General features: G+C 44.7%; 1 protein-coding gene across 3 annotated transcripts in view; it reads right to left on the minus strand.

The window, feature by feature from the left end:
- Nucleotides 1-21,237, minus strand: part of EML6 (EMAP like 6) — a 279,209-nt gene that overhangs the window by 177,622 nt on the left and 80,350 nt on the right. For all 3 annotated transcript variants that reach the window (XM_073672290.1, XM_073672289.1, XM_073672288.1), the window contains exons 11-12: nt 12,077-12,244; nt 8,860-8,966 (exon numbers count right to left, since the gene is read on the minus strand). In XM_073672290.1, coding sequence (XP_073528391.1) covers nt 8,860-8,966; nt 12,077-12,244 — 275 coding nt within the window. The remainder of the gene's footprint in view (nt 1-8,859; nt 8,967-12,076; nt 12,245-21,237) is intronic.

Genomic DNA, 21,237 nt, shown 5'->3' on the forward strand with positions numbered 1-21,237 from the left:
GGACATTCCTACCACCCTGGATGACCTGGTGTCACTCGCTACCCGGATTGACATCCGGTTCCAAGAACGCACCAAAGAGACCACTCGGGAGAGAAAGTTCCCCCGCCTCGCTCCTACTTTCCAGAGACCTGCCTCTCAACTAGTCACTCCCCGGGCGCACTCGCACGAACCCATGCAGATCGACCAGACCAAGATGGTCAAATCTCGCCAAGAGTCACGTCGAGCCGAGGGGAGCTGTTTCTATTGTGGCAGTAAAGAGCACCTGATCCGTTCCTGCCCGGAGAGGCCGGGAAACTTCAGTGTCTAGGACCGCTCTGAGAGGTCGTCCTAGGCAAAAGTAAGCCCTCTCCATCCCTAACTTTGTGTGTCTCTATCTCCTGGGGAGAAAACCGTCTCCTTGAAATTGCTCATCTGGATTCTGGAGCTGCTGGAAACCTCATTTCCCAGTCCCTGGTAGAGAGATACCGTATTCCCACCAAACCTCTGGCTGAACCATTGTCCGTCGCCTCCGTGGATGGAAGACTCCTTCCAGTGACCATCCTGCTCATCACTGAGCCCCTAACCCTGCAGGTGGGAATGCTGCACTCGGAGAAAATCTCCTTCTATGTGCTGTCCGGACTCTCTCACTCCCTATTGCTAGGTCTACCCTGGCTCCAGATACATGAACCCGTGCTGAACTGGCAATCCGGTGAAGTACTTCGGTGGGGGCAGGACTGCCATAGGACCTGCCTGATTCCGGTTCGCCCGACTCGTCCACCACCTACCCCAGCTAATTTACCTGGTCTACCGGCTCCTTACTGGTCCTACACGGATGTCTTCGGTAAAAAGGAAGCAGAGACACTGCCACCTCATAGGCTATATGATTGCCGATCGACCTGGTACCTGGCGCCACTCCACCCCGTGGGCGTATTTACCCGTTGTCGGCGGCTGAAACCCGAGCCATGTCTGAGTACATTGAGGAGAATCTGGCTAGGGGATTCATCCGGAAATCTACCTCCCCGGCTGGAGCCGGATTCTTCTTTGTCAAGAAGAAGGATGGTTCGCTACGCCCCTGTATTGATTATAGAGGACTCAATCAGATCACGGTAAAAAACAAATATCCCCTGCCGCTCATCTCCGAGTTGTTTGATCGCCTTAAGGGCGCCTGGATCTTTTCCAAGCTGGATCTTCGTGGAGAGCATAACCTGGTCCGAATCCGTCAAGGAGATGAGTGGAAGATGGCATTCAATACCCGGGACGGTCACTATGAGTACCGTGTGATGCCCTTCGGTCTCTGCAATGCTCCCGCTGTTTTCCAAGAATTGGTCAACGACATCTTCCGAGATCTTCTTTACTCCTGCGTGGTGGTATACCTGGACGATATCTTGGTCTTCTCTCCAGATCTTCCCACACAAAGAAGGGATGTTTGTCAGGTCCTGCTTAGGCTCAGGCAGAACCACCTCTATGCAAAATACGAGAAGTGCCTCTTCGAGCAGACCTCTCTTCCATTCCTGGGCTATGTTATCTCCCAGACAGGCCTACGAATGGATCCTGAGAAGCTCTCTGCTGTCCTAAAGTGCTGAGTCCTGAGGGGTTGAAGGCGATTCAGCGATTCCTGGGCTTCGCCAACTACTATCGTCTCTTCATCCCGCACTTCTCTTCTCGGACTGCTCCCATATCTGCGCTCACCCGTAAGGGAGCAAATCCCAAGGAATGGTCGCCCGAAGCTGAGGAGGCCTTCCTTTCCTTAAAGCAAGCCTTCTCCTCTGCCCCAGTGCTGCACCGTCCGGATAGCAACAAACAGTTCTACCTGGAGGTAGATGCTTCCTCCTCCGGAGCCGGAGCGGTGCTCACCCAAAAGTCTTCCGGGAGAATGGTAACCTGCGGCTTCTTCTCCAAACTCTTCTCCTCCTCTGAGCGCAACTACTCTATAGGAGACTGAGAACTGTTAGCTGTTAAACTGGCGCTGGAGGAGTGGCGTTACCTGCTTGAAGGGGCTCTATACCCGGTGATCATCTATACGGATCACAAAAACCTGGCATATCTCCAGAATGCCCAAAGACTCAACCCGCCCCAGGCCCGGTGGTCTTTGTTCTTCGCCTGCTTCGACTTCATCCTACACTTCCGCCCGGCGGACAAGAATGTCAAAGCCGACGCCTTGTCCCGACCCTTCCTGTCCTCCGATCAAGAGGAGGAGCCTATGCACATCATCGACCCCTCCAAAGTGATGAATGTGGCCCCCTTGGATCTGACTCGTCTTCTACCCGGTAAGACGTTTGTAGCAGTACCGGATCGTGAGAAGGTTCTTCGCTGGGGTCATTCATCTAAATTAGCCGGCCATGCTGGCCAAAAGAAGACCTTCCTGCTCATCGCCTGGCATTACTGGAGGCCTACCCTGCGCAAGGATGTGGTAGACTTCGTCTCAGCCTGTTCGTCCTGTGCCCGCAACAAAGTTCCCAGACATCTACCAGCCGGTCATCTCCTGCCTCTTCCCGTACCTGATCCTCCGTGGCAACACATTGCTATGGACTTTATTACAGATCTCCCTGTCTCTGCCGGTTGTACAGTCATTTGGGTGGTCGCCGACCGCTTTTCTAAAATGGCCCACTTCATCCCTCTGCCTGATCTCCCGTCTGCATCAGTGCTAGCTAAGGACTTCTTCCTCCACATCTTCCGTCTCCATGGTCTACCCCTCCACATCATGTCGGATCGTGGGGTTCAGTTCACCTCACGTTTCTGGCGAGCTACGTGTAAGCTGCTGGATGTCACCCTGGATTTCTCCTCTGCTTATCATCCACAGTCCAATGGTCAAGTGGAGCGGATCAACCAGATCCTTACCAGCTACCTCCGGCACATTGTTAACACTCACCATACTGATTGGGTGGATCTCCTGCCATGGGCCGAATTCTCCTACAACAACCATGAGAGCGAATCATCTTCCAAGACTCCGTTCTTTATAGTCTATGGTCAAAATCCCCGGATTCCGTTTCCCGTCTCCATTTCTGTGGACAACCCTGCCGCGGAGTCTCTGGTCAGCGAATTTTCCACCATTTGGGAGAATACTAGGTCAGCACTTCTTCAGTCCTCCGAGCGGATGAAGAGACATGCTGACAAGAGACGTCTGGATCCGCCTCAATTCCATCCCGGAGACAAGGTTTGGCTCTCCTCCAAACATGTTCGGCTCAAAATACCCTCCTACAAGTTGGGTCCTCAGTTCATCGGTCCATTTGAAGTCCTCAAACAAATCAATCCAGTGGCCTACAAGTTAAAACTCCCAGCCACCTTATGGATTCCCAACTCCTTCCATGTATCTCTCCTCAAACGAGTTGTCTTTAATTCTTGTTCCGACAATCCAGGTTCTTCCCCTGCTCCGGTTTCTGCTGAGGACGTTTTTGAGGTAGAGAATATTCTGGCTACCAAGAGGGTAAGAGGAAAAACCTTTTTTCTGGTGGATTGGAAGGGGTGTGGCCCAGAGGAGAGAACTTGGGAACCCAGGGACAACATCCATGCCCCGCTTCTCCTTGAAAAATTTCTTTCTGGCCTAAAAAAGAGGGGGCGTAAAGGGGGGGGTACTGTAGCATCGGCGTCTCTGCCCTTTGCCAGGCAGAGACGCCATCCCTCTCACCTCCCCGCTCCCCGCGCGGCGTCCTCCTGCGCTTCTCTTCCTGCTGCTGCCGTCCTAAAGAGTCCCCGGCCAATAGCCGAGGGTCCTCCCATATATAGGGCACCTCCTCCAAAATGGAGGTGCCCGAGCAAAAGTTGATGCACAGCATACTTACCTCGGCTTCAGCCCTCAGGTCCAGTTGCCAGCCTGACTACTTTTCCAGTCCACCAGTCTGACTTCTCTCCAGCCCGACAGTCTGCCTTCCATTCTACCCGCCAGTCTGTCTATGGGCAAGTCCACCTGCTTACCAGGAAGCACCAGCCTGTTACCTGCCTGCTACCTGCCGTGCCTGCTAGCCCGCTCACCTGGGAGCACTCGCCTGTTACCTGAGAGCCTACCTGGAGGCTCCTGCTGTCACTTTCCATGACCACCCGCCTGCTAACCTTGAGACTTCAGTCTGCTTGGCCGTCACTTGCCGTAGCTTACCTGGAGGCTCCTGCTGTCACTTGCCGTGATCACCTGTCTGTTACCTAGAGACTTCAACCTGCTCTGCCGTCACGTGCCGTGACCACCTGTCTACTATGCGGAGACTTCTGCCTGCCTGTTGTGTCCATCCGCTATACCAGTCAGTCCCAGTCTGCTGACCCGTGGGAGCCACCTGCTCTCTTACAAGGTCGTCCCCAGAGTAGCACCTGGTCCCTCTGCTCGGTCCCTCCCTGGTCACAGAGTTGTTAGCCACCGTACGACCAGGATCGGTCTGAGTTGATACTTAGTTACGCCCCTCTGGGTCCCTCCTTGCACCGCGGCACAGAGGTTCCACCACCCGTTTCCATAACAGAAGCCAAAAGACAGGCCCCCAGAGAATCTGAGAAACGTCCCTTGGTAAGGACCATAAAAAGTACCACCAAACAAAAAGATCTATTATCTCTAAAACAGTATGGCGGACTAAAAGAAAAAAAACAACAACAACCAAATAACAAAATGAAATATTCAGGAGAGTAGCGGGAATAAGACAACACTTTTGACTTGGGGATAGGACTATCTGTAACATTATGATGAATTTGGGGAAGTGAATTGGTACAGAATGCACTCCAGGTAGGCATCTGCGGTCAATTACGCCATTAGTGCGCATTGTACAATCTTCCCGTCAGTTTCAGGCAGAGCATACATTAATGCGCTGACACTGCTGTTATGAATGGCTGATTTCTGCAGAGTAAAAGAAAACCATGCTTTCACTCTAATTAAAATGCTGAATGTTTCCATCAGTTATTGCCAGAATTACAGACGCAGGCTGAGAATATATAAAGAATGAAGTGCCGGCAGGGAGGAGAAAATAAATGTCATTATCGACAGGCACTGTTATTACGGATACAGTCATTCGTTTGTCCTCCGTGCAAATGAGTTTGTGTTAAAATATTACAAAGCCATTGAGAAAATGAATTGTTTTGTTTCTTATAGCAGTTATTTGTGGCACGGTATAATTGTTTAATGACCTGCAGTGTATGAGCTGCAATAAAAACACAACAGTATCAAAGTCGTCAGTGTAATACTATTATTGCTGACTAAAGGTAGCGTTAGTCAGGAATCAAAGCAGATATGTTACCAGATTTAATCATACAAATTGAATACTTTATCAGGTACTTTAGACCTGATGAGACTGGTGTACTTAGTGGGATAATATATATCAGAATGGCGGCATAATCCTTTTTGAAGATTTGACCTCAATCTCCACCCACCAAAACTGATTGACAGTTCCTCAGTGCCCCGCCTCCCAGCTGCTGCTGAAATCTCACATTGATCAGTGCAAGCTGCAGCTGTCAGTCAGAATGGGTGAGCAGAGACTGTATACACCTAGGCCAGGGGATGGAAAGACAGGAGGAAGCCATTGTGCAAAAATAGTGTATGGGCCCTTTGCAGTCCAATAGTTCATCACAATGCACCCCTTTATGGGTTGTGACAGTGTATTGTGGTAGGTGGAAGTGGGCCCCCTGAGCAGTTGCACCAATGGTATATCCACCCCTGACTTGGACTCATGAGCTCTCTCACTCTTTAGCATTTTTTATTAATAGGGTTATAGAGTCATTCTAACATGGATGATCAAAGTAAATACACCAGTCTCATCAGGTCTAAGAGACCTATATAATAGTGTGTGCAATTTGTATCGTTAAATTTGGTTAATGATCCATTGAAGTTGAAGGGAGCAATTACTTTTTCTCATTGCTGAAACAGCTGTTGGATAACTTTGTGCCTTGAATGTAATATGCAAATTGAGAACTTGAACTCTATAGCGCCACCTGTTGGAAGTAGCAATCATACAAGTCACTATCGACCCTTTAAAGAGACTTGAAATATGACTCAGGATAAAAGCCAAATCAGAAGCTCAATTTGCAGACACGGTGTTTCTGGGTATAGCCCCTCGTCAGTGCAAAGAATGAGAACTGATTTGGCTAGGTGAGAGGCTCTGGTTACCCCTTAGACCTATGCCTTGAATGTAAAAAAATATACTATTATTTCACAATTTGTCTCATATTACATTGTGTTTAGTATGTACCAGAAAAAAAAGTATGAAAAAAACCTTCTGGGTAAAAAAAAAATGAATATGATTTATCAATATTCTGCATTTGAAGATACAAGCCTAAAGCCTGGGGCCGCACTAAGGAGATTATTTTACTGATTATTTTTTATTGCATTTTGCTAGCTAAGTAGCAAAGCAAGCTAAAATGTGACAAATAACAGGCACAAATCCCTTCCCTTCTTGTTGCCCCCATTCCAACAAATGCCTGAAGACCCACCAGCTGGAAGGGATTATTATAGAAAATTAGTTATGTCAATACAACATTACCAGCTCCACTGGCGGCATTCTCATGCATAATGCATTTCAGTCAATGTGTGAAGGAGGAGGAAGAGAAGGAAAACTGTCTACTCTGTCTTCAGGGACTGTAAGCACTGTAAGAGCACTGGGATCCACTAGGCTGTCTAGGATTTACATATTGATGGCGTATGTTCAGGATAGGTCATCAATATCAGATACCGACACATGGCAACCCCATCGATGAGCTGTTAGTAGGTCCTGTGGCCAAAAGTAAAAAGTACATAGGGCTGAAACAGCATCACTCTGTACACTGTGTAGTGGACGTTTTTAAGATTCTGTGGATCAGCTCCCACTAAAGTGTATGAGCCATCATGGGATTGGTGGGTGCATACTATTGTATTGGTGGGTATGCTGAGTGATGGATCCCCACTAATCTGATATTGATGACCTTCAATAAGGATAAACCATTAATATTTAGATCCTGGATACCCCCTTTAAATGGAACCTGTCATGTTCAAAAAGCTATTTACCTGCTGATTTAGGGTTAAAATCATGGCTTCCTGCTTTCCTTCTGGAAGCATAGCTATACAGCTGTAATCACTCCCTACCACTTTGATTGACAGCCTGCTCTGTCTGTAGCACGTGTGTTCAGAACAGACTGTCAATCAATGTGCACGGGAGTGATTACAGCTGCACTTTATATAAATACATTTTTATCTCTGTAGCCACGCTTCTAGTAAAGTAGGCAGGCATTGTTTTAAACCTACATATTAACCCTATATCAGCAGGTAAATAGCTCCTGTACAGCACCTTGCCTGACCGATTTTATCTTCTGCTATGTACATCAGCATAGCAGCAGTGTGGTTTTACATCATTAGCTGATTATTAGCATAGCTCATCTCTCCTCCACAAAACAGTGCAGAGCTGTGTTTCCTGCTGACAGATCAGATTTGTGAAACTGCAAATGCAGCTCTATGCATTTGAGAGAAGACAATCTTCTGCCATTTGCATCAAAACAGCAGCACTTGCAGTTTCCTTTCACTGGTCTCTCAGCAGCAGTCAACAAACATAGCTCAACTAATCTCAGCCCTTGTACATCGAGCACCATTCTGCAGTATATCTCTCCTTTCAACCCCATTATACAGAGCCCCCTACTGCAGTATATTCCTCCTCACAGCCCCCTATATACACCCCCATTCTGCAGTATATCTCTCCTCTCAGTCCCATTATACAGAGCCCCCTCCTGCAGTATATCTCTCCTCTCAGCCCAATTATACAGAGTCCCCTCCTACAGTATATCTCTCCTCTCAGCCCCATTATACAGAGCCCTCCTGCAGTATATCTCTCCTCACAGCCTCCTGTATACACTCCATCCTGCAGTAAATTGCTCATCTTCATTACCAGCACACTGCTGCTTCCTGGTATGAGTTCCTACACCGTAATGAAAGAGGCTCTGCACCTTTACAGTAGAAACTCCATTCAAGACAGGTCCTAGAATACAGCTATGCTGGCAGGATGCAAGCTGAGAGACTGCATTGTGCATGACCGACCAGGAACACTACAACTACAGGACAGTTCCAGTGGCATCTGAAGGGCAAATAGAGCCTAGAGGGGCAACCTTAGGGGAAGTGATATATGTAAACAGGGCAGAATTAAAAATGGGTTATATTTGCACAAATGAATAAATATATGTGTACATCATTATAAGAACACATTGTGATTTTCAGAACAACCCTATAACACAGCATGGCATATTTATCGATACTGTCTAATTCTTAGACCTCATGTTATTTGCTATATCTTAGACAGTGCAAACTTAATGTCCATTTACACGAATTGACCAACGGCACTAAACGACCGCCAATCAACTGCTTGTTTGCTGTGGTCGTTCAGAAGCCTGTTTACACAGACAGACAGCTCTTCAGATGCGCAATGGACAATTAATAATAGTAATCTGCAATCGATTTAAATGGACCATTTGATTCAAGAGTCTCAAAATGTGTCACTGTTTCATGCAGTGTTATAAATTTAGTGTAAGCTTACACCACCTATTAGTTGGCTTAATTTGTGTTGGAAATTTGTGCCAAAATTTTAGCAAATTTTTGGCTTTTTTGGCTAACCCCTTTCCTCACAAACTAGACTCCTATTCAACAGCCTTGTCTTTCATAAGATGGTGCAAGTCATAAAAGACAGGTTATTTTTTTACCGTAAATTATGCCAGAAATCTGTCGCATTTAGCTTGATAAATAAGCTCCGCAATACGCTACTGATCATATTATTGCACAAATGAAAAAAAAAATCCTACTAAAAATCCCCTGTGTATTTCTGTCCATGCAGATTCTGCTGTGTTAACTGCACAAATTGTTATTATAATGATGCCAAACGTATCCATCCGTGTATAAGCAAAATCATTACAACGTCTCGAAAACAGTTCATTTATCATTTCTTGCACCTTTGTACTGACCTGGCGATCATAATTGATTTGTGTCTCCTGCTCGATATCAGAGTCTAGTTCAGGTACATCTGATACATCCGAATCCGACTCTTCACTACAGGAATCAATGATACCTTCTAACAAAGCAAGAGAAACAAAAGATTAGATATACACATTCTAAACCATCCTATGCATTATGTGTACAATCTATACAATGTTCAATACTATTCTGTATTCGTTTGTTATAATACTCTATAATATATTGTATATACTCTGTGTTATACTCTAAATCTACTTAAAGAACATGGACACCTTATTTTTTCTTACTTAAAGTGAACCTGACAGCTGATCATGCTGCTCAATACACGGGTAGCACGTACCAGGCGCTGGCTGTATGGAACGCTGTGGCGTTTCAGAGCAAAACATACAGCCGTCGGGGACTGACTAACACTGGAAACTACTAAGACAAGGGGGTCCAGCCTCTCCCCATCTGCTGCGAATGATTCACTAGTCTCTCCCTATGAGCGCACATAGGCAGAGACCTGTCAATCCAGGGCAGTGGGCGGAGAAAGGCCGTCAGGGACTCGCCTGCCTGACTAGTCTACAGCACTGATCAGTCCCCGGCGGCTTGTAAAGTATGTTGTGCTCTGAAACGCCGCAGCGTTTCAGAGTCAAACATACCTGGCTGAGATCATACAACCACTCCAGATATATGCTGCCTGTGGATCGGATCAAAACCACCCATACAAGTCCGTGAAAAATCAGCACTCGGGTGCCATGCATGTGTGGCTGTGGTAGGTTTCTATGCACTAGATTACACATAGTCATTAAATATACTATCGCTGCCACTATGACTACAAGATCCTTCTAGTCATATTCTAAATTTATCATTAACTAGACCCAATCTATAAGCCAAGCCTTGCAGTAACTGTATATCATTATCCTGCCGTCTCCACATTTACACTTTGTGACTTGTCAGCAAAATCCATTTTAATGTAATTCCTTCATCATATACCATAAACATGTTATTTGGTATTTTAAGTTAGGGGATTGACAGGATTCTCAGAAAATAAAATGATCCCCATAAAGAATGAATATGGTATATCGGACGTGAAGGTTACATGGTTTGAACAAATCATGATGGGGTAATATTTTACTAGAAGGCCTCTATAGTCAGTTTTTGAGCAAAGCATAAATTGAGTAAGTAGAAGCTGTACTTTAATATAATTAGTGTAATTTAATAATTAGTAATTTTAAAGAGGATCTGACATTTGCTATAAATATACAGTACAGACCAAAAGTTTGGACACACCTCATTTAAAGATTTTTCTGTATTTTCATGACTATGAAAATTGTACATTCACACTGAAGGCATCAAAACTATGAATTAACACATGTGGAATTATATACTTAACAAAAAAGTGTGAAACAACTGAAAATATGTCTTATATTCTAGGTTCTTCAAAGTAGCCACCTTTTGCTTTGATGACTGCTTTGCACACTCTTGGCATTCTCTTGATGAGCTTCAAGAGGTAGTCACCGGAAATGGTTTTCACTTCACAGGTGTGCCCTGTCAGGTTTAATAAGTGGGATTTCTTGCCTTATAAATGGGGATGGGACCATCAGTTGTGTTGTACAGAAGTCAGGTGGATATACAGCTGATAGTCCTACTGAATAGACTGTTAGAATTTGTATTATGGCAAGAAAAAAGCAGCTAAGTAAAGAAAAATGAAGGTCAGTCAGGCCGAAAAAGTGGGAAAACTTTGAAAGTGTCCCCAAGTGCAGTTGCAAAAACCATCAAGCGCTACAAAGAAACTGTCTCACATGAGGACCGCCCCAGGAAAGGAAGACCAAGAGTCACCTCTGCTTCTGAGGATAAGTTTATCCGAGTCACCAGCCTCAGAAATCGCAGGTTAACAGCAGCTCAGATTAGAAACCAGGTCAATGCCACACAGAGTTTTAGCAGCAGACACATCTCTTCAACAACTGTTAAGAGGAGACTTTGTGCAGCAGGCCTTCATGGTAAAATAGCTGTTGGAAACCACTGCTAAGGACAGGCAGCAAGCAGAAGAGACTTGTTTGGGCTAAAGAACACAAGGAATGAACATTAGACCAGTGGAAATCTGTGCTTTGGTCTGATGAGTCCAAATTTGATATTTTTGGTTCCAACCAGCGTGTCTTTATGCGACGCAGAAAAGGTGAACGGATGGACTCTACATGCCTGGTTCCCACCGTGAAGCATGGAGGAGGAGGTGTGATGGTGTGGGGGTGCTTTGCTGGTGACACTGTTGGGGATTTATTCAAAATTGAAGGCATACTGAACCAGCATGGCTACCATAGCATCTTGGAGCGGCATGCTATTCCATCCGGTATGCGTTTAGTTGGACCATCATTTATTTTTCAAAAGGACAATGACCCCCAAACACACCTCCAGGCTGTGTAAGGGCTATCTGACCAAGAAGGAGAGTGATGGGGTGCTATACCAGATGACCTGGCCTCCACAGTCACAAGACCTGAACCCAATCGAGATGGTTTGGGGTGAGCTGGACCGCAGAGTGAAGGCAAAAGGGCCAACAAGTGCTAAGCATCTCTGGGAACTCCTTCAAGATTGTTGGAAGACCACTTCCGGTGACTACCTCTTGAAGCTCATCAAGAGAATGCCAAGAGTGTGCAAAGCAGTCATCAAAGCAAAAGGTGGCTACTTTGAAGAACCTAGAATATAAGACATATTTTCAGTTGTTTCACACTTTTTTGTTAAGTATATAATTCCACATGGGTTAATTCATAGTTTTGATGCCTTCAGTGTGAATGTACAATTTTCATAGTCATGAAAATACAGAAAAATCTTTAAATGAGAAGGTGTGTCCAAACTTTTGGTCTGTACTGTATATATTTTTTTCCAGGGATAAATGATTCCCTGATTCCCAGGGATAAAGATTCTCCTGAATCTAGAGTAGGACATGTAGGTCTTTGAAATTTAAATCCATCAACACCTTTATATCTTCTATCTGTTGCTATATTTTTGAGAAAATAGCGTTTTCATTCATATGTAAATTAGGTGTTAAGTGCTCTGGGTGTGACTGAGCCCTTTGGAAGCCACTGCCTCCCTAGGTTTTTTCCCCTCTCACCACTAGCCCCTTTAGCTTGATTGATAGCTCATTGTCTGATTTTCTTGCCTGGTGCCTGACTTCACACTAAGGTATTATCTCATCCTGTCTGATCATTGCAAAAGAACCATCAGACTTACCTTGAGGTGGAGTTTCAATGATGCCATTCACCATTCCTTCAGGAATCAATCTCCACTGAAAAACAGAGTGGTCAGCTCCACCGGTGCTCAAAACCCACTGGAAGTCATTGGACCAGCGTACATTAGTGACGTGTGCAGAATGTCCAACATATTTCCGAAACTTGGCTCCTTAAATAATAAAAGGAGGGCAGATCCATTAGAAAATAGTTAACTCAACCAAGTTCTCAACTATTCCACAAGTTAAAGACACAAAAAAGCTCTACTGGCTGTGGTCAATTAGATTTCTGCATTTTAATTAGTTGATAGCATTGGCATTTATTTTACGTACCTGCATATAGATCCAGCAGAAAGGCACTTTGAAACTTAACCTTATTAAGATATACTTGTCAGTGAAAACATCACAAAATTAGTATAACTAGTCATCAAGGCCAACACAAATGCAAAAGGGTGACTTAAGGTCCCCATATACATTAGAGAAATGTTGGCTGAACCACCACTATCGACAGGTTTGGTCAACAGTCTAAGGCCACGTTCACAGGTTCAGTATTTGGTCAGTACTTTACATCAGTATTTGTAAGCCAAAACCAGGAGTGGGTAAAAAATGCAGAAGTGGTTACGTGTTTCTATTATACTTTTCCTTTTCCACTCCTGATTTTGGCTTACAAATACTGATGTAAAATACTGACCAAATACTGAACAAGTGAATGTGGCCTAATGTGTATGGTGGTGGCGGCTGACTAATGGTAGAAATGTCGATTGCTCCTGTCCAAGATCGGACTGACGATTGCATTGTTCTAGTTGAGTTAAGTTGCCGGCTGATGTGTCATTTGGCAGCTTTGTCATAGAGAGCACAGGAGCACTCAGATATCTAAGGTTTATGGCCAGCCTTACTCATATCAGTGAACAGTAGTGAAAATAGTGCAGTGACTAGATCTGTGCTCATCGGAAACAAACTCGTTTGGTCTAACCAAAATCCTTTATTGAGAGAGAGATCCATCAGGGAGAGCCTCTGGAACAGTAAGAGAACAATCCCTAATCGGCCACCGTTTTGCTCCTCTTCTCAGTGACATCACCTCACTTCAGACTCTCCAGCTCACTATGTGTGAGCCGGAAGTCTCTTTTATAATGTAAGCCTATGGAACCAAATTCTGACACTCCATACACTTACATGACTGAGGAATGGTTGACCTTTGCCCTGTAAATAAACCCTAATAACCTCCACCTTAGCACTTATTTTACTTTACCTTCGTTTTACCTCTATCAATAATGACAGACACTGACGTAGTTGTCTGACTCTGATCTACCAATGTACTATGCTGATTCGTCAGTGTACTGGTCATGCACCACCCAGGGAGTCCTATATATCCAGGTTCCTGCAGCTAGTAAGGTATGGCCACATCTACTACCAATCCCTTGGTGGGTGCCCCACCCCCCTCCCTTCACAAAGTAATTCTTCTGCAACTAATAAGGTATGGCCTGATCTAATGCAACTCCCCTGGCGGGTGCCCCTTCCCCTTTCTTCACCAAGTAGCCCTCCCGCAATCAATAAGGTATGGCCACATCTAATACCACCCCCCTGGTGGGTGCTCCCTCCCACCCACCTCAGCAAGTAACCCTTCCCACTGCCTCTAGCAAAAAACACCATTTTAAGATACCTCAAGCTCCAGACAAAAAAATAGTAATAATACTTCTACCAGGACCTTGGCACGCATCCCTGTCATGGGTGCCCTCCATTTTAGCCCTTTTGGGTTGAAGTCCAGGCCTTACTTTGTAAGAGTCACTTCCGGGTCACGCAGAGCGCAGTGTGACCTGGAGAGTCTGAAGAGTGGTGATGTCACTAAGAAGTGGAGAAGAACGGCGGTAGGTGAGCAAATTAATACACTCACACTACATACCATACACACACATTTAATTAAGAAAAATATTCATTGGAGTGCTTCATTAACACTCAACAACTCTGCCCTGATAAATGGATTTGCAGTGAAAAAAATGTAAATTTTGTTATATGGTTTATTGCGATGTTTTTAGGTGGTGGACGTGTTTTAAACTCAGAGGAAACCTGAAAGCACAAGCTTGAGTAAGGGGTATTCCCCGAAACATCGCAACATATGTGGATGCTCAGATCCAATGTTATTAGCCAAGGAACCTCAGCGAAGATTTCCCAGTTATTGTTGCCCTAGAGATTCCTACCATGCGTCTGACATGTTTTGTCTAATACTCTTCAGGAGAGCATCCATATGGTAAATGGGTACTAATGGAGAGATGACAACACCTATGTAAGGACGTTCTGTCAGTGGTCACCTGGCAGCTCTAAAATGGCTACCATGGACAGGCTTAGCACAAGCCACTCCACTTACCAGATCCCAGAGGCTGCCCTGGCCTTCACCCTTTAACCCCTGTACAGGGACCTGGACTTAAACAGGGACCCCTGGACAGGGGCCACGGAATAAGCTGCTGTTCAGTGGTGCAGGCTGGAAGGAGAAGACAGGTAGCCCGGTCAGAACGAAGAGGGCAGGAAAAGTACAAAACCAGAATCCGTAAGAATAGTCAGAAACACAAGCCAACAAGGAGCTAAACGGACAGGACTGAACCAGGGAAGAAAGACTATGTCTGGCAGCTTCTGACAGTAAGGTGAAAGCTTAAGTAGGGTGTGGTACTCTCCAACTGACTGGAGAAGGGAGCTGATGACTCCAGCTGAACAGCACACACATCAATATTGTCAGACTAGACGGCACTGCAGGTCCCAGCCACCCAAATCTAAATGGCGGGCCAGAGCCTGCACCATCCAGAGCTTTTGGTTCCAACGTCTCTTCTATCACCAGCGTCGCCGACAAAATGAATACGGTGGCGCCTGGCGACAGAAGAAGATGCTGTAGGATCAGGTTCTGGTCGAGATGTGACAACCTGTTACTGATACAGTTATTACATGTATGAAGGGAAGAGAAGGATCAGACTGTTGGATTTCAACATATCCAATCCTGAATTCTCAAGGGAGGTAAGTGTCCGCCAAGCATGCATGTGTATAGAGGATTGGGAGAGATAGCCATCATGTAACTAATGTGTATGCCAATGGCAGTATGGATTGGAGAAAATTAATTCATCATTTCACTATGCCTAAGTTTTCACAGTAATATTAGTTAGGTCTAATGTATATAACCTACATCAGCCAAAAATCGGTGGGCTTGCCAGTATTAACCAATCAGTTCACTTAATTAAATTTATAACTAGTGCTGGAAAAAAAAAAAGCCGAGATCTGGATAACTGGTTAAGATTGGTGCTTCTCAAACTGTGATGCGGCCCCCCATCAGTGAGGGGCCACCAAGTTGTTGGTGAGGCACAGCTCTGGAGGTAGCTTTTACAGAAGTTCTGGTTGCAGTAATTTGTAGTTTGAAAACATAACTGATCCATTTTGAATTTCTTTTAAGGTTATATAAAATTCAGAGGACAAATGAAAAGTAGATTAGGCAATATTTTTAACTTTGGCACAGACTGCCCCCACATGTAGTGAGATCCAGACATGACCTTGGCCTTTCTGGTGAGGTACAAACATCACATTGGTCTTGTCTGGTGAAGTCCCAATAGAAAAAAATTGAGAAGGAACACAAGTTTTAGGTTTATTTTATTATTCTATAAAGCCCCGTACATAAAATATTAGTATCATTCAGCCACCCATGAGTGTTTTTGATTTGTACATGGATTTGGTTGTTCTGCAGTCATGCCATGAAACCTAAATGCAACGTGTGCCAACATTCATAAATGAGATGAGAAAGCTCAAGTGCATTATTTAACAGGCCCAAAACACAACTGTTATTTTATTCATTGATGGCGTCATCTTCAGCAAACATTACTGAATTCTAGAAAAGCAGAAACTTCCTTTCCGTTCATCGCATAAATATTTAAAACTTGTATGCTAAATTGAGATCAGTCTGTACCCAAGTGGTAAAATGATCACGTTCACTATGAGAAATGCTCTTTGTACGGGGCTCGCAGATCTAATGCTCGTATCCACTGACTGCAGCAGCTTAATAAGTAGTAAGTACTGCATGAACACCATCTATTATACATCACCCTAAAGGTGGAGGAGGACACAGCCCACGCTTTCTAAATCAGTCTAATCCATATCACTACACACAGAAATCCATTGATCCAACATAATTCTTTCATATGCCTAAGGGGAGTTAAAGGAGATGTTTCAATTACTGTTTTAAAAAATGCATGAAGAAAAATTCAGATGGCGGTGTAGTAATAACGCACACTCTTGTTGCCAGTGTTTGTGTTCAATTTCCATTGGTGGATGACTAAAACATTCTCTAAATAGAAACAAGCATTCTTCACTGATTTCGGAGCAGCAAAAAACAAAAAAAGTAAAACTGTCCCATTTGCAATTGGACTATTGATAATAGGTGTGAACATTTTTGCAACCGACTTGCATTGCTGTAATATATCTTAACCCGTTCTCGCCAAGGCCAATTTTCATTTTTGAAAAAAAGCATTGGGCTTCATAGGAGTACAAAGATGGCAGTGACGACTCCCATGGCAAAGCACAGGTACTCCACCGTTTATGCATGTAGGGAAAGGGCTCAGGTGTCAAGCACGCACTTTACATCCCATGTGTCGGCTGTGTTATTGTTATGTTCTGCTACCAGAGCTAAGGAAAGAGAGGAGATCTGTCCCTACGATAGAACTCAGCTGAATCCCTACGATGTAACAGGGGACCTGATCCTGCGATCAGACCTGCTAAAGTCCTAAGCTAGTCTGTACGGAGACCTATAGATGTGGGGAAGGAATCCCTACAAGTACTAAGGACTGGGAGGAATATGGGACACCTCCTAACAGAAATAGTAGCAGACAGACGAACAAACAAAAAAATATAGAACATAGAGGTCAGTAGACCAAGCAAACTAACAGAGCAAGACACAGAGCACAGGCTAGCTAGAAAGTAGATATACAATGAAGTCCAGCAAAGCCAGAAGGGCGGAGCAGGATTAAATAGGCCAACAAGGTCATGTGACCAGCAAAGGAAAAAAAACCTAAGAGCAAGGTTCTAACAGTACCCCCCCTTCTAAGAGGATCCTCCGGATCCCCTAGGACCAGGCTTATCAGGAAATCTCCTGTGAAACGCTCTGATAAGTCTGGACGCGGAAACATCATCCGACCTCACCCAAGAGTTATCCTCGGGACCGAAACCTTTCCAGGCCACAAGATACTGCAAACTACCTCTATACCGTCTAGAGTTAAGGATGCGAGAAATTTCATATTCCCCGTCCACCACCACCGGAGGAACAGAGGCAGAGGCGTCACAATCCGATACAACAGCTTTTTTCAACAGAGAGACATGAAATACCGGATTAATTCTCCAGGAGGTAGGAACCTCCAACCTAACAGCAAATTGGTTGACAACCTGAAGCACCTTAAAGGGCCCTACAAACTTGGGACCCAATTTCTTTGAAGGAATCCTCAACCGCAGATTCCTAGAGGACAACCAAACCATGTCACCAACAGCGAACAAAACCTCCTGTCGTTTCCTATCAAAGTAGTCTTTAGATTTTCTGTTGGCCTCCTGAAGATTACCACGCACATCCGTCCAAACTCTCTCCAAATCACCGGAAAAATTCTCCTCCTCAGGCACGGCAGATCCCAACTTGGAGAACGACCCAAACGACGGATGTCTCCCAGAACAACAAAAAAAAGGCGAACAACCAGCAGAAGAAGATGTATGATTGTTCAGAGCAAATTCAGCAAGTGGCAGAAACTCAGACCACCCCTCTTGATTGTCTGCCACAAAACAACGCAAGAACTGCTCAACATCCTGGTTTTTCCTTTCTGTCTGGCCATTAGATTCAGGATGATATCCGGACGAGAACGACAAATGAACTCCCAACCTATCACAAAAGGCACGCCAAAAACGAGCCACGAACTGAGGACCCCTATCAGAAACAATGTCAGTAGGAACGCCATGAAGTCTGACAATTTCCTTGACAAAGGCCTTAGCGAGAGTTTTAGCGCAGGGCAGTTTGACGAAAGGAACCAAGTGACACATCTTGCTAAAACGGTCCACGACCACCCAGATGACAGTAAAACCCTCAGAGGGGGGAAGGTCAGTTATAAAGTCCATAGCCAAATGTGTCCAAGGAGCACTGGGAACCTCCAAAGGACAAAGCAACCCCGCAGCAGGAGTATGTGAGGACTTAGATCTAGCACATATAGTACATTGACGCACCCACTTAATGACTTCCTTCTGCCATCCAGGCCACCAAAAACTGCGACCCACCAGTCTCTTGGTCTCAGAGATTCCGGGATGACCTGCCAACCGAGATTCGTGACACTCAACAAACAAATCTCTCCTAAAGGTCCCAAGCACAAACAACCTCCCATGAGGAGTGTTAGAAGGGGCATTCTCCTGTGCTTTAAGAATCTCATTTTCCAAAACGGAGTCCAAAGCAGCTATCACAACACCTTCTTGTAAAATGTTCTCCTCTTTCTCAGCACCGACCATGGGAGAAAAACTGCGAGACAAGGCATCCGCCTTAACATTCTTAGTACCAGGGATGTAAGTAACGGAGAAATTAAACCGCGAGAAAAACAGTGCCCACCTAGCCTGACGGGCATTCAGGCACTTGGCAGCATCAAGATATATCAGATTTTTATGATCCGTAAGAACCTGAACGGGAAATTCCGCACCTTCCAAGAAGTGGTGCCAGTGTTCAAATGCGAGTTTAATAGCCAATAATTCCCGATTACCAATATCGTAATTCAGTTCAGTCTCCGAAAATTTTTTTGAAAAAAAGGCACAGGGATGTAATCCATCCCCGTTATCCTGAGACAATACTGCGCCAACCCCCACAGAGGAAGCATCAACCTCAACCAAAAACGGCCTAGTAACATCAGGCTGCATAAGGATGGGAGCAGAGGTGAACCTCTCCTTGAGATACACAAAAGCTTCAATGGCCTCAGAAGACCACTGAACCGCATCAGCACCTTTCCTGGTGAGATCAGTCAGAGGTTTGACAATACTAGAAAAATTTTTTATGAATTTTCTGTAGTAATTGGCGAAACCCAAAAACCTCTGTATCAATTTCAAACCAATAGGCCTAGGCCATTCCTGCACAGCCTGAACCTTAACCGGATCCATCTCAAAACCTTTGCTGGAGATAATGTAGCCCAAAAAACTAATTCTCTGTACAGCGAACTCACATTTCTCCAGCTTAGCAAAAAGCGAATTGTCCATTAATAACTGTAATACCTCACGCACGCTCCGCCAATGAGACTCCAGATCCGGCGAATAAATCAAAATGTCATCCAAATACACAACCACATTTTTACCGATCAAAGGTCTAAGGATGTCATTAATCAGATTCTGAAAAAATGCAGGAGCATTAGTAAGACCAAAAGGCATAACCAGATTCTCAAAATGACCCACAGGAGTGTTAAAAGCAGTCTTCCATTCGTCACCCTCCTTCATGCGCAACAGATTGTATGCCCCCTTAAGGTCAATTTTAGAGAACCACTTGGCCCCCATTAACTGGTTAAACAGATCAGGAATCAATGGCAGTGGGTAAGGATTGCGTACAGTAATTTTGTTAATCTCACGAAAATCCAGACAAGGACGTAAACCGCCGTCCTTTTTTTTTACAAAAAAAAATCCAACCGCCACAGGAGACTTAGAGGGCCTAATGTGACCGGCGGCCAAACTTGTCTGTATGTATTCCTCCAAAGCCTTCCTCTCAGGAATAGTAAGGTTAAATAAACGACTTTTAGGAAGAGTCGCTCCAGGGACAAATTCAATAGAACAATCATAGTCTCTATGGGGAGGCAAAACCTGCGATTCCTTCTCAGAAAAAACTCTCCAAAAATCCTGAATAGGAACAGGCAATTCTCCCCTATCCAAAGCTGCAATACGCCCGTTACAACACTTGTCATAACATTTATGGCTCCAGGATTTAATTTCACTGGTAGACCAATCCAGTACAGGATTGTGAAATTTTAACCAGGGCAATCCCAATATTACTGGAGAAGGCAAATTATTCAACACTACCAAATCCAATTTCTCATGGTGAACACCATTAATAGTGAGAGGAAATTCACAGACCTTGAGAGTAATATTCTTCAAAGGGGAACCATCCACAGAAACCACAGCAATGGGGGATGATAAAGGTTCAGGTTTTAAATTGAGTCTTTCCACGAATCCCCCATCAATTACATTCAGAGTAGACCCGCAATCAACAAACACCCGAAATTCCATTAATTTTTTCTGAGCAATCGTGGAAGCAGCTAATAATATACCCTTGGAATTTAAACAGGCAATACGGGCGTGACTGACCATTTTTTTTTTTCTTTCTTCATACGAAGCTCACAGCCTTTAATCAAATGACCAGATTTTCCGCAATAGAAACACAAGCCTTCAGAAAATCGACGGTCTTTTTCTTGAGAGCGAGGTGCCACCGATCCAATCTCCATCGGTTCACCACTGTTAGTACACACATTCTCATAACCAGAAACTGACATAGCAGAGGATTTGCTCTCATTAACCCTTGCACGCAGTCTTCTATCCACCCGTATAGCTAATTGCATAGCCTGTTGCAAATCTTCAGGTGTAGGATAAGCAATTAGCAGGTCTTTAACCCTTTCACTGAGCCCAGCAAGAAATAGACTTTTCAGAGCAGAATCGTTCCACCCTGTTTGAGTAGACCAACGACGGAAATGAGTACAATATTTTTCCACATTACCTGATCCCTGTTTTAAACGTCTCAACTCAGTCTCAGCTGATGCGACACGGTCAGGATCATCATATAATAGTCCCAAAGCAGAAAAAAACTATCCACTGATCTGAAGCATGTATCACTAGGTTGCAAAGAAAAGGCCCACTCCTGAGGCTCTTTGCGCAAAAGTGACATTATGAACCCTACGCGCTGGGATTCATCCCCAGAGGACTTAGGTCTCAAACGAAAATACAATAAGCAAGCATTTTTAAATGAAAAAAATTCTCGGTGTTCACCAAAAAATAAATTCGGCAAACATACCTTAGGCTCCAAGAAATGTGCTCCAGGACAGTTACTCACGTGCTGACGGAGCTCGGCCACCTCCAGAGAGAGTCCCTGCAGGCGATGAGCCAAATCCTGAACCGACACCATGATGGAACAGAAAAATCTTTCCTTAGAGAA

Source organism: Phyllobates terribilis, unplaced genomic scaffold (assembly GCF_046119375.1).
Source record: "Phyllobates terribilis strain yellow unplaced genomic scaffold, ASM4611937v1 Scaffold_3__8_contigs__length_932513732, whole genome shotgun sequence".
NCBI classification, from domain to species: domain Eukaryota; kingdom Metazoa; phylum Chordata; class Amphibia; order Anura; family Dendrobatidae; genus Phyllobates; species Phyllobates terribilis.